At 39.7% G+C, this 17,300-nt stretch overlaps 1 protein-coding gene across 1 annotated transcript in view; it reads left to right on the forward strand.

Annotated features, from left to right (window-relative positions):
- The window catches only part of INSR (insulin receptor), a 114,407-nt gene that overhangs the window by 62,375 nt on the left and 34,732 nt on the right, over nucleotides 1-17,300 (forward strand). The window contains exons 3-9 of the mRNA XM_060784848.2: nucleotides 4,316-4,631; nucleotides 5,666-5,811; nucleotides 7,097-7,241; nucleotides 9,918-10,132; nucleotides 11,626-11,752; nucleotides 14,734-14,984; nucleotides 16,597-16,764. Coding sequence (XP_060640831.2) covers nucleotides 4,316-4,631; nucleotides 5,666-5,811; nucleotides 7,097-7,241; nucleotides 9,918-10,132; nucleotides 11,626-11,752; nucleotides 14,734-14,984; nucleotides 16,597-16,764 — 1,368 coding nt within the window. The remainder of the gene's footprint in view (nucleotides 1-4,315; nucleotides 4,632-5,665; nucleotides 5,812-7,096; nucleotides 7,242-9,917; nucleotides 10,133-11,625; nucleotides 11,753-14,733; nucleotides 14,985-16,596; nucleotides 16,765-17,300) is intronic.

Here is a 17,300-nt window from a genome sequence, read left to right on the forward strand (position 1 = left end):
TCTCTGGATGTAGGTGAACTACAACTCCAAACTCAAGGTCAATGTCTACCAAATCCTTCCAGTGTGTTCTGTTGGTCATGGAAGTCCTGTATGCCATGTTTGGTTGAATTCCATCATTGGTGGAGTTCAGAATGCTCTTTGATTGTAGGTGAACTATAAATCCCAGCAACTGCAACTCCCAAATGTCAAGGTCTATTTCCCTTAAACTCCATCTCTGTTCATATTTGGGCATATGGAATATTCATGTCAAGTTTGGTTCAGATCCATCATTGAGTCCACAGTGCTCTCTGGATGTAGGTGAACTACAACTCCCAAACTCAAGGTCAGTGCCCACCAAATCCTTCCAGTGTGTTCTGTTGGTCGTGGAAGTCCTGTATGCCATGTTTGGTTCCATTCCATCATTGGTGGAGTTCAGAATGCTCTTTGAATGTAGGTGAACTATAAATCCCAGCAACTGCAACTCCCAAATGTCAAGGTCTATTTCCCTTAAACTCCATCTCTGTTCATATTTGGGCATATGGAATATTCATGTCAAGTTTGGTCCAGATCCATCATTGTTTGAGCCCACAGTGCTCTCTGGATGTGGGTGAACTACAATTCCCAAACTCAAGGTCAATGTCTACCAAACCCTTCCAGTTTTTTCTGTTGGTCATGGGAGCCCTGTGTGCTAAGTTTGGCCCAATTCCATCATTGGTGGAGTTCAGAATGCTCTTTGATTGTAGGTAAACTATAAATCCCAGCAACGACAATTCCCAAATGACAAAATCAATTTTTTTGAGTGGAGGACATACATTGGGTTGTTAGGTGTCTTGTGTGTCCAAATTTGGTGTCAATTCGTCCAGTGGTTTTTGAGTTCTGTGAATACCACAAACGAACATTACATTTTTATTTATATAGATACACACACACACACAGTGTTTCTATAATAGCCATATCATTGAAATTATATACCTATCTATGATGTTATTAGAAATAGTAACCCAACAGTGATCTTCAGACGTGGTGTTTGTATTAGCCTCCATATAATACAATAAGTATTTACATATGTGTGTATGAGGCCTGCGTGTTGTGTGTGCGGAAGGGGTTAAGGATCCGTGTGCTTTGTGATGCATTGAATGGCTCCCTGCCTGGAGCAGCCGAGGCATTGGCTGAGAGCGAGGGTGGTTCATTGGCAACAAGTGTTGCCCGGACTGGGTTTCTCTGGATCTGGAGCCGTGTTCTGCTCTCTTCTCTCTCTCTTTCTCTCCCGGCTTGCTCTGCTTGACCGATCCCTTTTCTCACCTGACTTGGCCGCAGCCAGAAAACCAGTGTTTGCATTCCAGCCGGGACAGCCAAAGATGGATTTATTCTCGATTAAAGAATTGCAGACCTTGGCCAAGTTTCAGCCCTTTCTGAGTTGTCAACCAGGCAGCCCCAAAGCGTGTCCTGACCTTTCCGAGGCTGAAATGTTTGTGCTTTTTTTTTTTTTACACAATCACCTGTGGGAGAAATAGGGCTGGACCATGGGGGAAAGTGGCTTGTGCAGGCCATTGGGATTCCAAGAAGTGTCGTCCAACAGAGTTGCTTTGCGTGGGATCTGCTCGCTTCTGTATATAGATTGGCCACACCTAAAATGTGACTTAATATCTTGATCTCTCTTTGTAAAAGAGAAGGAGAAGTTGCAAATCATAGAATCCTATGATTCGCAATGGGCCACCTAGTCCAACCCGGATTGTGCAGGGAAAGCACAATCAAAGCACGCCCCAACAGATGGCCACCCACCTGTTGTTCCTGCCACGTAATAACAAATAATAGTATGATATAATATAATCTATATATATATATAAATGCTCTGTGTGTAATGAGTACCTTAAAAACAAAAGAACCAATGAACGAATCACACCAAATTTGGCAACAAAATGTCTCACTACGCAAGGAGTGACCATCACTCAAAAATTTGGACACAAGACACCTAACAACCCAATGTATGTCCTTCACTCAAAAAAATTGATTTTGTCATTTGGGAATTGTAGTTACTGGGATTTATAGTTCACCTATAATCAAAGAGCATTCTGAACTCCACCAATGATGGAATGGAACAAAACATGGTACGCAGGCCTCCCATGACCAACAGAAAATACTAGCAGTGTTTGGTGGGCATTGGCCTTGAATTTGGGAGTTTTAGTTCACCTACATCCAGAGAGCACTGTGGACTCAAACAATGATGGATCTGGACCAAACTTGGCATGAATATTCCATGTGCCCAAATATGAACACAGATGGGGTTTGGGGGAAATAGACCTTGGCATTTGGGAATTGCAGTTGCTGGGATTTATAGTTCACCTATAATCAAAGAGCATTCTGAAACCCACAAACGACGAAATTGGGGCAAACTTCCCACACAGAACCCCCATGACCAACAGAAAATACTCAAGGCCATCCAGTCCAACTCCCTTCACCAGGGCAAGAAAACATAATCAAAACCCTCCTGACAGAGAGCCATCCAGCCATAGATATAGATAGATATATATGATTCACACACACACAGATAAAGTATTATAGATTTGAAAGGGACTCCTAAAGATGGACAATTATATGTTGCAAGTACCAGAGTAGGCAAACCAGACAATCCCTACTTCAACACTGGCAAAGAAACATCAAGAAATACTGTTTACCCACAAGCATAAAGACATTACATATATTAGAAACCAGTACTTTCTAATTAATTTATTTTCTATATCACCAGACTGGGCCACAGCAACGCGTGGCAGGGGACCGCTAGTATAATATATTGTGTTTGTCATTATTAAAAATAATGATTATTATTAATTATAATAATACTTTTCAACATGGGAAAGGAGCCCCCGGTGGCGCAGTGGGTTAAACTCCTGTGCCGGCAGGACTGAAGACCAACAGGTCGCAGGTTCGAATCCCGGGAGAGGCGGATGAGCTCCCTCTCTCAGCTCCAGCTCCTCATGCGGGGACATGAGAGAAGCCTCCCACAAGGATGATAAAAACATCAATTCATCCAGGCGTCCCCTGGGCAATGTCCTTCCAGACGGCCAATTCTCTCACACCAGAAGCGACTTGCAGTTTCTCAGGTAGCTCCTGACACGACAAAAAAAAAATATGAGAAAGATAAGTAATACAAAATCTGTGTCTTCCACATAATAAATAAAGTAATATAATAGGTTCTTGTGGGTTTTTTCGGGCTATATGGCCATAAAAAACCCACAAGAACCTAGTGATTCCAGCCATGAAAGCCTTCGACAATACAAAGTAATATAATGTATATTAAAGTATAATATAAATAATAATAATGACTCTTCAATATGGAATAGATAATTAATACAAAATGTGTGTTTCTGCCACATAATAGTAAATTATAATAACTTATAATATAATATAAATAATAATCATGACTTCAATATGGGATTGATAAGGAATACAAAAGGTGTGTTTCTGCCACATAATAATACATAATATAATAATAATAATAATAATATAATAATAATAATAATAATGATTTTCCAATGTGGGATAGATACGGAATACAAAAGGTGTGTTTTCTGTATTTTCTCTGTCACATTTTCAATCACAATGTGTCCCAAATTTTGCCCATGCCAGATATACACACACACACACACAAAATGTAATGTTCGTTTGTGCTATTCACAGAACTCAAAAACCCCTGGGGCAATTGGCACCAAATTTGGACAGCATACACCTAACATCCCAATGTATGTCCTTCACTCAAAAAATGATTTTGTCATTTGGGAGTTGTAGTTGCTGGGATTTATAGTTCACCTACAATCCTAGAGCATTCTGAACCCCACCAACGATGGAATTGAACCAAACTTGGCACACAGTTCTCCCATGACCAACAGAAAATACTGGAAGGGTTTGGTAGGAAGTGTCCTTTGGTTTTGGAGTTATAGTTCACCTACATCCAGAGGGCACTGTGGACTCAAACAATGATTGATCTGGACCAAACTCTACACAAATACTCAATATATCCAAATGTGAACACTGGTGGAGTTTGGGAAAAATAGAATCTTGACATTTGGGAGTTGTAGTTACTGGGATTTATAGTTCACCTACAATCACAGAGCATTCTGAACCCCATTGGGCCAAATCTCCCACTCAGAACCCCCATGACCACCAGAGTGTGCCACAGCAACGCGTGGCAGGGGATGGCTACTATATAATCTATAATATAATATATATGAACATATCTTGAGGCTCCATGAGAAACTTTACCTGAAAAGGTTTGAGAAGTCTTGGCTTAATGTTCAAAATCTCCATAATCCTTTCGTCTTTTCCTCTTGCCCTGCAGTGTGTCCCAATGAGTGCAAAACTCCTGGCTGCACCCCAGAGCAGCAGTGCTGCCACCCGCAATGCCTGGGCAACTGCCTGGAGCTGGATGACCCGGAGAAGTGTGTGGCCTGCCGCAACTATGTGCTGAATGGGAAGTGCATCGAGACATGCCCGCCCAAGTTCCTTCGCTTCCGGGGCTGGCGCTGCGTGACCTTCGACTTCTGCCAGGGCCTCCACAATGCCTGCAAGGCCGCCCGCGAGTCCAACTGCCATGTCATCCACAATGGGGAGTGCGTGCCCGGCTGCCCCTCTGGATACACCATGAACTCCACCAAGTGAGGCATAGGGACAGTCAGGGAGATCATCAGAATAATAGAACTATAGAATCCTAGAGTTGGAAGATAGGAAGATAGATCGATGGGTGGGTGGGTGGGTAGATAGAAAGATAGAGTGAAAAGTACATAGATAGAAAGGAATAATGATAGAGATCGAGAGATAGATAGTTTGGAAGATTTATGAATGGATTAAAAGATGGATGGATAGGATAGATAGATAGATAGATAGATAGATAGATAGGAATATACATAGATAGATAGGAATATAGACAGAGAGGGAGATGATAGATAGATAGATAGATAGATAGATAGATAGATAGATCGATAGTTTGAAAGATGGATGGATGGATGGATTGGAAGGAAGGAAGACAGACAGACAGCCAGCCAGCCAGATAGATTAATGATTTAAAAGACAGGAAGATAGATGAATGGTTTGAAAGATAGATAGGAAGATAGATGATAGATTGAAAGATACATAGATAGACAGGAATATAGATAGACTGACAGAGTTATAGATAGATAGTTTGGAAGATGTGTGGATGGATAGATAGAGAGATAGGAAGATGGATGGATTGAAAGATATATAGATAGGAAGACAGACAGACAAATAAATAAATAAATTGAGAGATAGGAAGATAGTTGGATGGATGGATTGAAAGATACATAGATAGATAGGAAGACAGACAGATGACAGATAGATAGATCAGTAGACTACTTACTTAGGCGATCCAAGTATGATGGCTTTCCAAGTGTAGTGTCTTGGTAGTGGATACGTAAGTGATTGTGGAGCCCTATTCTTGACCCACATGTTATTCCACAGTGAGGAGATCAGTTTCCAGGTGGAAGGCTGGGTTAGTGACAGATAGATAGATAGATAGATAGATAGATAGATAGATAGATAATAGATATAATGGCCCATGAGGAGTCTTCCAACTCTATGATTCTATTTTATATATATATAATTAATTAATAATATATAATATATAGATAATATAGACAGTTATTACCTAATGATTATTCTTTTCCTTCTTTAGCTTGCTGTGCACCCCTTGCGCGGGGCCTTGCCCAAAGATCTGCCACCTGGAGAAGGAAAAGATCATTGACTCAGTGACAGCCGCCCAGGAGTTTCGAGGCTGTACCGTTGTCAACGGGAGCCTGATAATCAACATCCGGGGAGGAAGTGAGTGCCTCGGCTTCAGGTGGGGAAGGCATTGGGAAAACTTCTTAACGGGTCATACAGTGGAAACTCCACTGAAGAGCCTCCCAACTTCAAAGCTTTTGAACCTGAGTTGTGCTTTGACATAAGAGCAGTGTTTTGAGTTAAGAGTGAGTGCAAGCATGAACATTGAATAAACACCCCACCCCCCCCATGTTTTTATGATAGAACCAATTAGGAAATGACATTTGATAACCTGGGAACAAAAATTATCGTGCTACATAATGTAATATTTAAATAATAATAATAGTAATAATAATAATAAATATTGTATTTGTATATATATATAATAAGTTAATAATATAAAAATAACAGTATATATAAAATATTTTAATGTTATGTCTATAAAATAATACATTAATAATATATTAAGTAATAGTATATATGAATAATATTTCAATGATATTTATAATATAGTAATAATATATAAAATATAAATATAGATAATAATATATAAATAGTATATATACATAATACATTATTTATAATATAATAAATAATAGTATATATAAATAATATGTTAATAAGAATAGTATTTATAAACAATATTTTAGTAATATATATGTTATTAATAATATATTATATAAATAACATAGATAATAATATAGCCTCTTTGAGGTAAAGCGGGATATAAATACATTATATATATGTGTGTGTGTGTGTGTGTGTGAATATATATATATATATATATATTATATTAAAATCTATTATATTATATATAATAATGTATAAAATATTTGTCAAGGTCAGACACCAGCCAGTTCAGATATCATTGCTGGCAGACTCTATCACAACAATATTATATATAAATAATATTTTAATTATATATAATGTATCAATAATACATTGTATATTAATAATATAGAAATAATATATAAAAATAATTTTTTATATATATATATATATATATATATATATATATATATATCATAATGATAACAATATATAAATAACTATAATAATATGAGATATTAATAAAAAAAACTAGAGCCAGATGTGTTATAGCAGGATATCCCTCCCACAAAGACAAAGGTACTTTTATTTTTTGCTGTGTGTTTTTTGCAGTTTAATAGTCGTTTCCCCATGTTTTTATGATAGAACAAATTTGGAAGTGACATTTACAACCCAGGAACAAAAATCATTGTGTGACTTAGTGTTATTGATCATATGAGCAGAAGTAGTGTTATTGATCATATGAGCAGAAGTTTTTGTTGTTGCTCTCTCTTCACCTGAATCCCTTTTCCTTTAGGTAACATTGGTGCGGAGCTGGAAGCCAATCTGGGCTTGATCGAAGAAATCTCGGGCTACTTGAAAATCCGCCGCTCCTACGCCTTGGTGTCGCTCTCCTTCTTCCGTAAACTCCATCTCATCCGAGGACGGGATTTGGAATCCGGGTGAGTGTGGCGAGAAGAACACCAAGGAGAGCAGACTCCGTCAGAATTTTAAAACTATCTAAAGCAGACATGGGCCAATTTCGGCCCTCTCTCCAGGTGTTTTGGACTTCAACTCCCACAATTCCTAACAACAACAACAACAACAATATAGTAATAATAATGAAATAATAATAATAATAAATTTAATAGTAGTAGTAATAATATAATAATATAACAGTTATATAATAATAATATAATGATTTTTTTTGTCATGTCAGGAGTGACTTGAAAAAGTGCAAGTCATTTCTGGTGTGAGAGAATTGGCTGTCTGCAAGGACGTTGCCCAGGGGATGCCTGGATGTTTTGATGTTTTTATCATCCTTGTGGGAGGCTTCTCTCATGTCCTCGCATGAGGAGCTGGAGCTGATAGAGGGAGCTCATCCGCTCTCTCCCTGGATTCAAACCTGCAACCTGTCAGTCTTCAGTACTGTCAGCACAGGGGTTTAACCCACTGCATCACCGGGAGCTCCAATATAATGATAATGATAATAAAACAATACTAATAGAACAATAATATAACAATAATAAAATATTTATATAATACTATAATACTATACTATATAATAATAATAATAATAATAATAATAATAAATAATTATAAAATAACAATAATAATATAATACAATATTTTCACTGATGGGTCTATGGACCGTCATAAATGTTGTTAATGTAAAAACATTTATTCCAGCAGAAAACATTCCCAGCCAGATTTAAGCTTGAATAATAATAATATTTATTTATTTGATCAGTCATATGACCATTTCAAATTAAAACACGAGTAAAAAACAAGGCAACAAGGTGATAAGTCAGACTCTTATTTTCCTGGTTCTTCTTTCAGGAAATCTGCTCTTTTCTTAATAGCTTTCAGAATAAAAAGGCTTACTCTGATTATGCTGGATCTTTCCTGCCCTTGCAAGAGGGATGTCAGAATATCATTTCTGTTGGGGGACCTGCAGTTGGATAATATTGGATAATATTGGATGTAAATATCTGTCTCGCAGTTCGGTGTATGCTGGACAGTCAATTAAGAAATGTTCAATGTCTTCCACTTGAATATTACTCATTTTAAAAGGTGTTGTTTTAATCTCTGGCCTGGGAAAATTTGGGGAGGAAAGACAGGATTATTTATTTATTTATTTAGCCATCATCACCATTATCCCTAACACACACACACACACCCCTGGTTTGGGTTTTTCCAAATCTATTTTTGTGTTATTTTTATTTTATGTTTATTTTATTTTTATATTATATTAAGGATATTATTACTGGCATGTTTATATTATTATTATATTACTATTTTATTTCATTTTTATATTATATTATGTGTATATTATTATTGTATTATTACTATTTTATTTTATTTTATAATTATTATGTTTATATTGTTGTATTATTATTATTTTATTTTATTTTATAATTATTATTTTATTTTATTATTCTAATTAAAGTTATTGTTTTAAGGATTCTAACATCGAGTTCAAGGGAAGTCATGACCCCCTTCTATTCCACCATGATTCAGGCTTCACCTGAAATAACAGTATATTATTATTATTGCATTATTACTATTTTATTTTATTTTATTATTTTATACAATTATATTATTACCATTTTATTATTAGGTTTATATTTTTATTGTATTATTGCTATTTCATTTTATATTATAATAATAATTATTATTATGTTATATTATTTAGAATTCTAACATCGAGTTCAAGGGAAGTCATGGTCCCCTTCTGTTCCACCATGAATCAGGCTTCACCTTAGGAATAACAGTATAATATTATTATTATTATTATTATTATTATTATTATGTTTATTATTATGTTTATTATTGTGTTTATTATGTTTATATTATTATTATATTATTATGTTTTATTTTATATTATTGTATTATTACTATTTTAATTTTATATTATTATTATTTGATATTTGATACACAACAAGATGAGTACACAGTAAAGAAGATCACTTTGCTGACTTTTGTATTCCATCACATGTTGGATACTTCCCAAGTGTCTGGGACTGTGTGATGTATTGGTGAATAATACATAATAATATTTATGTTATTATATTAAGGATTCTAACATTGAGTGCATCTATTCTGCCACGAGTCAGGCTTCACCTGGAATAACAGTATATCATCATCATCATCATCATTATTATGTTTATGTTTATATTATTATTGTATTTGTATTATTATGCTTTATTTGAATATTTTATTTTATATTATTGTATTATTTCTATTTTAATTTTATATTATCATTATTTGATACACAACAAGATGAGTACACAGCAAAGAAGATCACTTTGCTGACTTTTGTATTCCATCACATGTCGGATACTTCCCAAGTGTCTAGGACTGTTTGATGTATTGGTGAATAATACATAATAATATTTATGTTGTTATTATTATTATTGTCATTATTATTATATTAAGGATTCTAACATTGAGTGCATCTATTCTGCCATGAGTCAGACTTCACCTGCAATAACAGTATATTATTATAATTATTATTATAATTATTATATTGTGTTTATATTCTTATAGACTAAGGCATTTTGGCAATGGGTAGCTGTGTGCTTCGGGTTCTAGAGTGGATGGACTCTGCCATTGACTGTCCTTTCTCTCCCCGGCAGAAACTACTCCTTCTACGCGCTGGACAACCAGAACCTGCGAAAGCTGTGGGACTGGAACAAGCACAACCTGACCATCTCCCGGGGGAAGCTCTTCTTCCACTACAACCCCAAGCTCTGCCTCTCCGAGATCCACATGCTGGAGGAGATCTCTGGGGCCAAAGGCCGGCAGGACAAAAACGACATCGCCCTCAAGACCAACGGGGACCAGGCCTCCTGTAAGGCAAACAGATTGTCATCATACTAATTATAATAATAATAGTTGGAAGGGACCTCCAAAGGCCATCCAGTCCAACCCCCTTCTGCCTTCATGCAGGAAAAGCACAATCAAAGCACCCCCGACAGATGGCCATCCATTCTTTACTTAATGATAAGTAATAATAATGGATGGATAGATAGATAGATAGATAGATAGATAGAGAAAAGCACAGGTGAAGAGAGAGAAAAGAGAAATGTATTGGTGGATGGATGGATGGATGGATGGATAGAGCAAGGAACAGGTGAAGAGATAGAGAGAAAAGAATTATATTGGTGAATAGATGAATAGACTTGGAGATAGATAAATAGAAAAGACAGGTGAAGAAATAGAGAAAGAGAGAAATGTGCTGATCAATGGATGAGTAGATAGATAGATAGATAGATAGATAGATAGATGATAACTAGATCTAAAAGGGTGATAGACGGGTCAATAGATGGATGAGAGAGATGAATGAATGGAGAGAGAGATGCGGATAGGTGGATTGCGTAGCCTGCCTTTCTCCCTCCCTCCCTTTCTTCCTTCTCTCCTGTGTATATGTTGTTTTTTCCACGCTCGGGTCTCTCCTGCTGGTAGTGCTGCATCCGGTTTGTGTGCAATGCATGCGTTTATTGTGCCTCAGCTTGCCAAACACAGGGACAAATTGTCCTCTCACCCTCCTTTAGCAATCACAAACAGTGACCGCTGGTGTGTGTGTATATATGAGAAAGAGTGGGGGGGGGGGGGGGGAGAGAGAGAAAGGCAAACACTGTAACCCAAACTAGTCAGATGTGGGCTAGGCAGTGCTACTATTAGGTGGATCTGTAATTGTTTAAGAGACCGAACCCAAAAGGTGTTTCTCCCCAGTGGTTCCTCCTCTTCATCCTGGAATGAAGGGACAGCAAGTGGAACCTGAGCCCAGAGTGTGATGCAGAAGCTCAAAAAACCAATACGATTGTGGGCTGCATCCGAAGGTCCAGATTGGTGCTACTCTCTTCAGTTTTGGTTAGACTCCATTACCTGGAATAAGACTGTGTGCAAAGCAATTTAAGAGAGATAATAATAATAATCTATATAAATAAAATGCAATGTTCGTTTGTGGGATTAACATAACTCAAAAACCACTGGACGAATTGACACCAAATTTGAGCGTAATACACCGATCAGGCCATCTGTTAGGGTCCTTTGTGCTTTTCCTGCATGAAGGCAAAAGGGGTTTGGACTGGATGGCCTTTGGGGTCCCTTTCAACTGTATTATTATTATTATTATTATTATTATTATTAATGCATTATTTATATTGTATACTATATAATATTACTATTATTGAGGCTGGGTGGCCATCTTTCGGGAGGGCTTTGATTGTGCTTTTCCTGCACGAAGGCCGATGGGGGTTGAACTAGATGGCCTTTGGAGGTCTCTTCCAACTCTAGTTTTCTCTGACCTCTTTTTCTTTTGTTGTTTTGTTTCCTCTGCAGGCGAGAACGAAGTGCTCAAGTTCTCCACGATCAAAACGTCCAGCGACAAGATTGTGCTGAAATGGGAGCCTTACTGGCCGCTGGACTTCCGCGACCTCTTGGGCTTCATGCTCTTCTACAAGGAAGCGTAAGTTGCGGGAAGGAAGGGTCACTTCACCCACATGCTGCAGAGCAAGGCTTCTCAAACCTTTTCAGTCGGGCAGCCCTTTTTGAAGCAAAAGTTTATCATGCAAGACATGTTTATTTATTATATTTTATATAATAATAACTAGCCGTCCCCTGCCACGCGTTGCTGTGGCCCACATGGGGGTTCTGTGTGGGAGGTTTGGCCCAAGTCTATTGTTGGTGGCATTCAGAATGCTCTGTGATTGTAGGTGAACTACAAATCCCAGCAACTACAACTCCCAAATGTCAGGATTCTATTTTCCCCAAACTCCACCAGTGTTCACTGAGTATTCGTGTAGAGTTTGGTCCTGATCCATCATTGTTTGAATCCACAGTGATCTATGGATGTAGGTGAACTACAACTCTAAAACCAAAGTACACTGCCCACTAAACCATTCCAGTATTTTCTATTGGTCATGAGAGTTCTGTGTGCCAAGTTTGGTTCAATTACATCGTTGGTGGAGTTCAGAATGCTCTTTGATTGTAGGTGAACTATAACTCCCAGCAACTACAACTCCCAAGTGTCAAGGTTATTTTTCCCAAACTCCACCAGTCTTCACATTTGGGCATACTGAGTATTTGTGCCAAGTTTGGTCCAGATCCACCATTGTTTGAGTCTACAGTGGTCTCTGGATGTAGGTGAACTACAACTCCCAAACTCAAGGTCAGTGTCCACCAAACGCTGCTAGTATTTTCTGTTGGTCATGGGAGTTCTGTGTGCCAAGTTTGGTTCAATTCCATCGTCGCTGGAGTTCAGAATGCTCTTTGCTTATAGGTGAACTATAAATCCCAGCAACTACAACTCCCAAATGACAAAATCATAATTTTTTGAGTGATGGTCACTCCTTGTGCAGTGAGATGTTTTGTTACCAAATTTGGTGCTATTTCGTTCATTGGTTCTTTTGTTTTTAAGGAACTCATTATGCACAGAGCATTTATATATATATATATATATAATAATAATAATAATAATAATAATAATAATAGTAATAGTAGTAGTAGTAGTAGTAGTAATCAGAGCAACCCCAGGGGCCATCCAGTCCAACCCCCCTCTGCCAGGCAGGAAAAGCACAATCAAAGTTTGGCACACTGATTCCCAATGACCGACAGAACATACTGGAGAAATTTGGGTGAGATGATGATCTAGATTTATGGGAGTTATAATTCACCTGCATCCAGAGAAACTGTGAACCCCACCAACAATGGGCAGGGACCAAACTTTGCACAGAGAAGCCCCATGACTAACTGAACATACTGTACAGGGCTTTGAGGGAATAGACCTTAATTTTGGGAGTTGTAGTTCACCTTCATCTAGAGAGCACTGAATCCAGCCAACAATGGACCCCGACCACATTTGGCACACAGACCCAACATGGCGAACCTTGAATACTAGCGAGGTTTGGGGGTGATTGCTCTGGGAATCAGGGACTTGTAGTTCACCTTTATCCAGAGAGCACTAAACCCAGCTGATGACAGATCTGGATCACACTTGGCACACAGACCCAACATGGCCTACTGTGAATACAGGTGGGGGACTAGGAGTGATTGTTCTTTAACTTTGCATACTGGCAAGGTTTGGGGGTGATTGTTCTGGGAATCTGGGAGTTGTAGTTCACCCTTATCCAGAGAGCACTAAACCCAGCTGATGACAGATCTGGATCAAACTTGTCACACAGGCTCAACATGGACAACTGTGCATACATGCAGAGATTGGGGGTGATAACCTGGGGAATTTGGGAGCTATAGTTCACCCTTATCCAGAGAGCACTGAGCCCAGCCAACAATGGATATGGACCAAACATGGCCAGCTGTGCGTACTGATGGGGTTTGGGGGTGAATGGCCTTGGAATCTGGGAGTTGTAGTTCACCCACATCCTTACACAATTTCTAATGGGAACATTCATACAAAACAAAAGTAAAGACAGGTGTTTTTCTAATAAATAGCTTTACAGATTACCTAAGTTATTACCTAACATCCAAAAACAAACAGTGCCTTTCTCAAATAACCAGGTCCCCAAGCTAGCAATCTATATAAATAAAAATGTAATGTTCGTTTGTGGGATGAACAGAACTCAAAAACCACACCAAATTTGGACACAATACACCTAATAACCCAATGTATGTCTTTCACTCAAAAAAATTGATTTTGTCATTTGGGAGTTGTAGTTGCTGGGATTTATAGTTCACCTACAATCAAAGAGCATTCTGAACCCCACCAATGATGGAATTGAACCAAACTTGGTACACAGTTCTCCCATGACCAACAGAAAATACTGAAAAGGTTTGGTGTGCAGTGTCCTTTGGTTTTGGAGTTGTAGTTCACCTACATCCAGAGAGCACTGTGGACTCAAACAATGATGGATCTGGACCAAACTCTACACGAATACTCAATATGCCCAAATGTGAACACTGGTAGAGTTTGGGGAAAATAGAATCTTGACATTTGGGAGTTGTAGTTACTTGGATTTATAGTTCACCTACAATCAAAGAGCATTCTAGACCCCACAAACGTAGAATTGGGCCAAACCTCCCACACAGAAACCCCCATGTGGGACACAGCAACGTGTGGCAGGGGACGGCTAGTATAATAATAATAATAATAATAATAATAGAATAATGATCAGAGCAACCCCAGGGGCCATTAAGTCCAACCCCCTTCTGCCAGATAAGAAAAGCACTATCCAAGATGCTGTTGTATACAAAGCGATGCTCCTGCAACAGGGTGCATCTTCCAATAATAATACAGTTGAAAGGGACCCCAAAGACCATCTAGTCCAAACCCCTTTTGCCTTCATGCAGGAAAAGCACAAAGTACCCTAACAGATGGCCTGATCAGTGTATTATGCTCAAATTTGGTGTCAATTCGTCCAGTGGTTTTTGAGTTATGTTAATCCCACAGACAAATTCACACCCCCTTTCCCCTTCTTCCCTGCCTGGGGACAGGCCCTTCCGGAACGTGACTGAGTTTGATGGGCAGGACGTCTGCGGTTCCAACAGCTGGACGGTGGTGGACATCGAACCCCCACCACGGCCGACGGATGGCAAGCAGCCCATTCACCCGGGGTGGCTGTTGCGCAACCTGAAGCCCTGGACGCAGTACGCCATCTTCGTCAAGACCCTGGTCACCTACTCGGACGAGCGCAGGAGCTACGGGGCCAAGAGCGACATCATCTACCTCCAGACCAACGCCTCTGGTGAGCAACGCTTGCACGCACGCACACCCATCTGTCTGGGTGTGGGATGGGGTAGCTGATCATACAGTTGTGCCAGAAGGGCTAGAGAAGTGTGTTGGGTGAGTGGGCTTACTAACAAAAGATTGTCGTCATAAATATACAGCAAAGTAACTTAGCAGCAGCAGCATGACCCAGCACCAGTTGCCCAAAGTGAGAAAAAGAACAAAAGCACAGACCAGTGTTCTTTCTTCCATAGGAGGCTTTTCTTTGTAGTAAAATAATATGGTAGCACTATTTACAACAACAAGGTTTCCATAATTTATTTATTTATTTATTTACTTCATTTGTTGACCGCCGTTCTCAGCCCTAGGGCGACTCACGGCGGTGTACAACATGTAAAAACAGTTTACAATAAAGGCAGAACACAAAGAAATAACAGTATAACTATCAATGCATAACACTAATATAACTACACTAAATCATCCGCGCCGTCTCATCATAGAATCGTCAGCCAATCTCGTAATCCGTATTCCGTTCCAGTCGTCATTGCCAATTGTCGTAGCACTTAGTTAAACACCTTCTCAAATAACCATGTCTTTAGGCTCTTGCGGAATGACATAAGGGAGGGCGCCTGTCTGATGTCTACAGGGAGGGTGTTCCACAGCCGGGGGGCCACCACCGAGAAGGCCCTATCTCTCGTCCCCGCCAGACGTGCCTGTGAGGCAGGCGGGATCAAGAGAAGGGCCTCCCCAGATGATCTCAAGGCCCTTGTGGGCTCGTAGGCCAAGATGCGGTCGGAAAGGTATTTTGGGCCGGAACCGTTTAGGGCTTTGTAGGCCAACACCAGCACCTTAAATTGGGCCCGGTAGCATATCGGCAGCCAGTGGAGCTGGAACAACAAGGGCGTTGTGTGCTCCCTGCGTCCCGCTCCTGTTAGTAACATGGCTGCCGCGCGCTGGACTAGCTGAAGCTTCCGGGCCGTCTTCAAGGGCAGCCCCACGTAGAGAGCGTTGCAGTAGTCAAGGCGGGATGTGACCAGAGTGTGTACCACCGTGGCCAAGTCAGACTTCCCAAGGTACGGGCACACAAATAACACAAATAAACACATAGTAGCTTTACACGCAGCAACCTTCTTACTGGAGCTTTCTCACACAAAGCTTCTCTCACTCAGAGGTTTACCTCACACTCCTCAAGACTACACTAGCTTAGGCCCACTGACTCTATCAGGCTTTGACCTACTCACTCTCCTCAGGATGACACTAGCTTTGGTTCACTGACTCTTACAGGCTTCGGCCTGCTCACTCTCGTCAGGACGACACCAGCTTTGGCCCACTGACTCTAACAGGCTTTGGCCTGCTCACCCTTTCAGCGTTTGTCTCACACGTTTATAATCAAAAATACTCAGTTGGTTTTTAATATTTCTGACAAGGTGTTCCCCCTAGAAGGGGTCTAGAGCAGGTATGGGATGACAAAGGCCTCCGGGCCAGACCCGACTGGATAGCCCCAAGTACAAAGGAAAAGGGGAACGTGAAAAAGGAATATTGTGTGTGTATGCATGCTTGGAACGACTGAATTATAAAAGCCTCCTGATTGTGATCCCTCTCTTTTCTCCCTTTTTTCTCCTCTGCCGCAGTGCCTGCTGTCCCCACAGACCCCATCTCTGTCTCCAACTCTTCGTCACAGATCATTCTGAAATGGAAGCCACCCTCCGACCCCAATGGAAACATCACTCACTATTTAGTGTCCTGGGAGCAGCTGAACGAAGACAAGGAGCTCTACGAACTGGACTACTGCCTGAAAGGCCAGTTGAGGGGATTGCTCCCCACCAATTAAATAATAATAATAATAATAATAATAATAATAATAATAATAATTTGGAAGAGACCCCGTCCAACCTCAACAACAGCAACAACAGCAACAACAACAATAATAGAGTTGGAAGATACCTCAAGGGCCATCTTCTTTCCTTCCTTCCTTCCTTCCTTCCTTTTCCTTTCCATTCCCCTTTTCTCCTTCCTTCCTTCCTTGCTTGCCTCCTTTCTTGCTTCTTTCCATTCCTTCCCTTCCATTTTCCTTCTCTCCCTTCCGCTTTCTATTCTCCCTTCTTCTTTTTTCCCTTTCCATATTTCCCTCCCTTCCTTCCTTTTCTTTTTCCTTTCTTTTTTCTCCTTCCTTCCTTTTCATGTCTATTCCCTCTTCTCCTTCTTTCCTTCCTTCCTTTTCCTTTCCATTTCTCTTTGCTTCCTTCCTTCCTTCCTTCCTTCCTTCCTTCCTTCCTTCCTTCCTTCCTTTTTTCAATCCTTCCCTTCCATTTCCCATTTTCCCCTTCACCGTTCT

Source organism: Anolis sagrei, chromosome X (assembly GCF_037176765.1).
Source record: "Anolis sagrei isolate rAnoSag1 chromosome X, rAnoSag1.mat, whole genome shotgun sequence".
NCBI lineage: Eukaryota > Metazoa > Chordata > Lepidosauria > Squamata > Dactyloidae > Anolis > Anolis sagrei.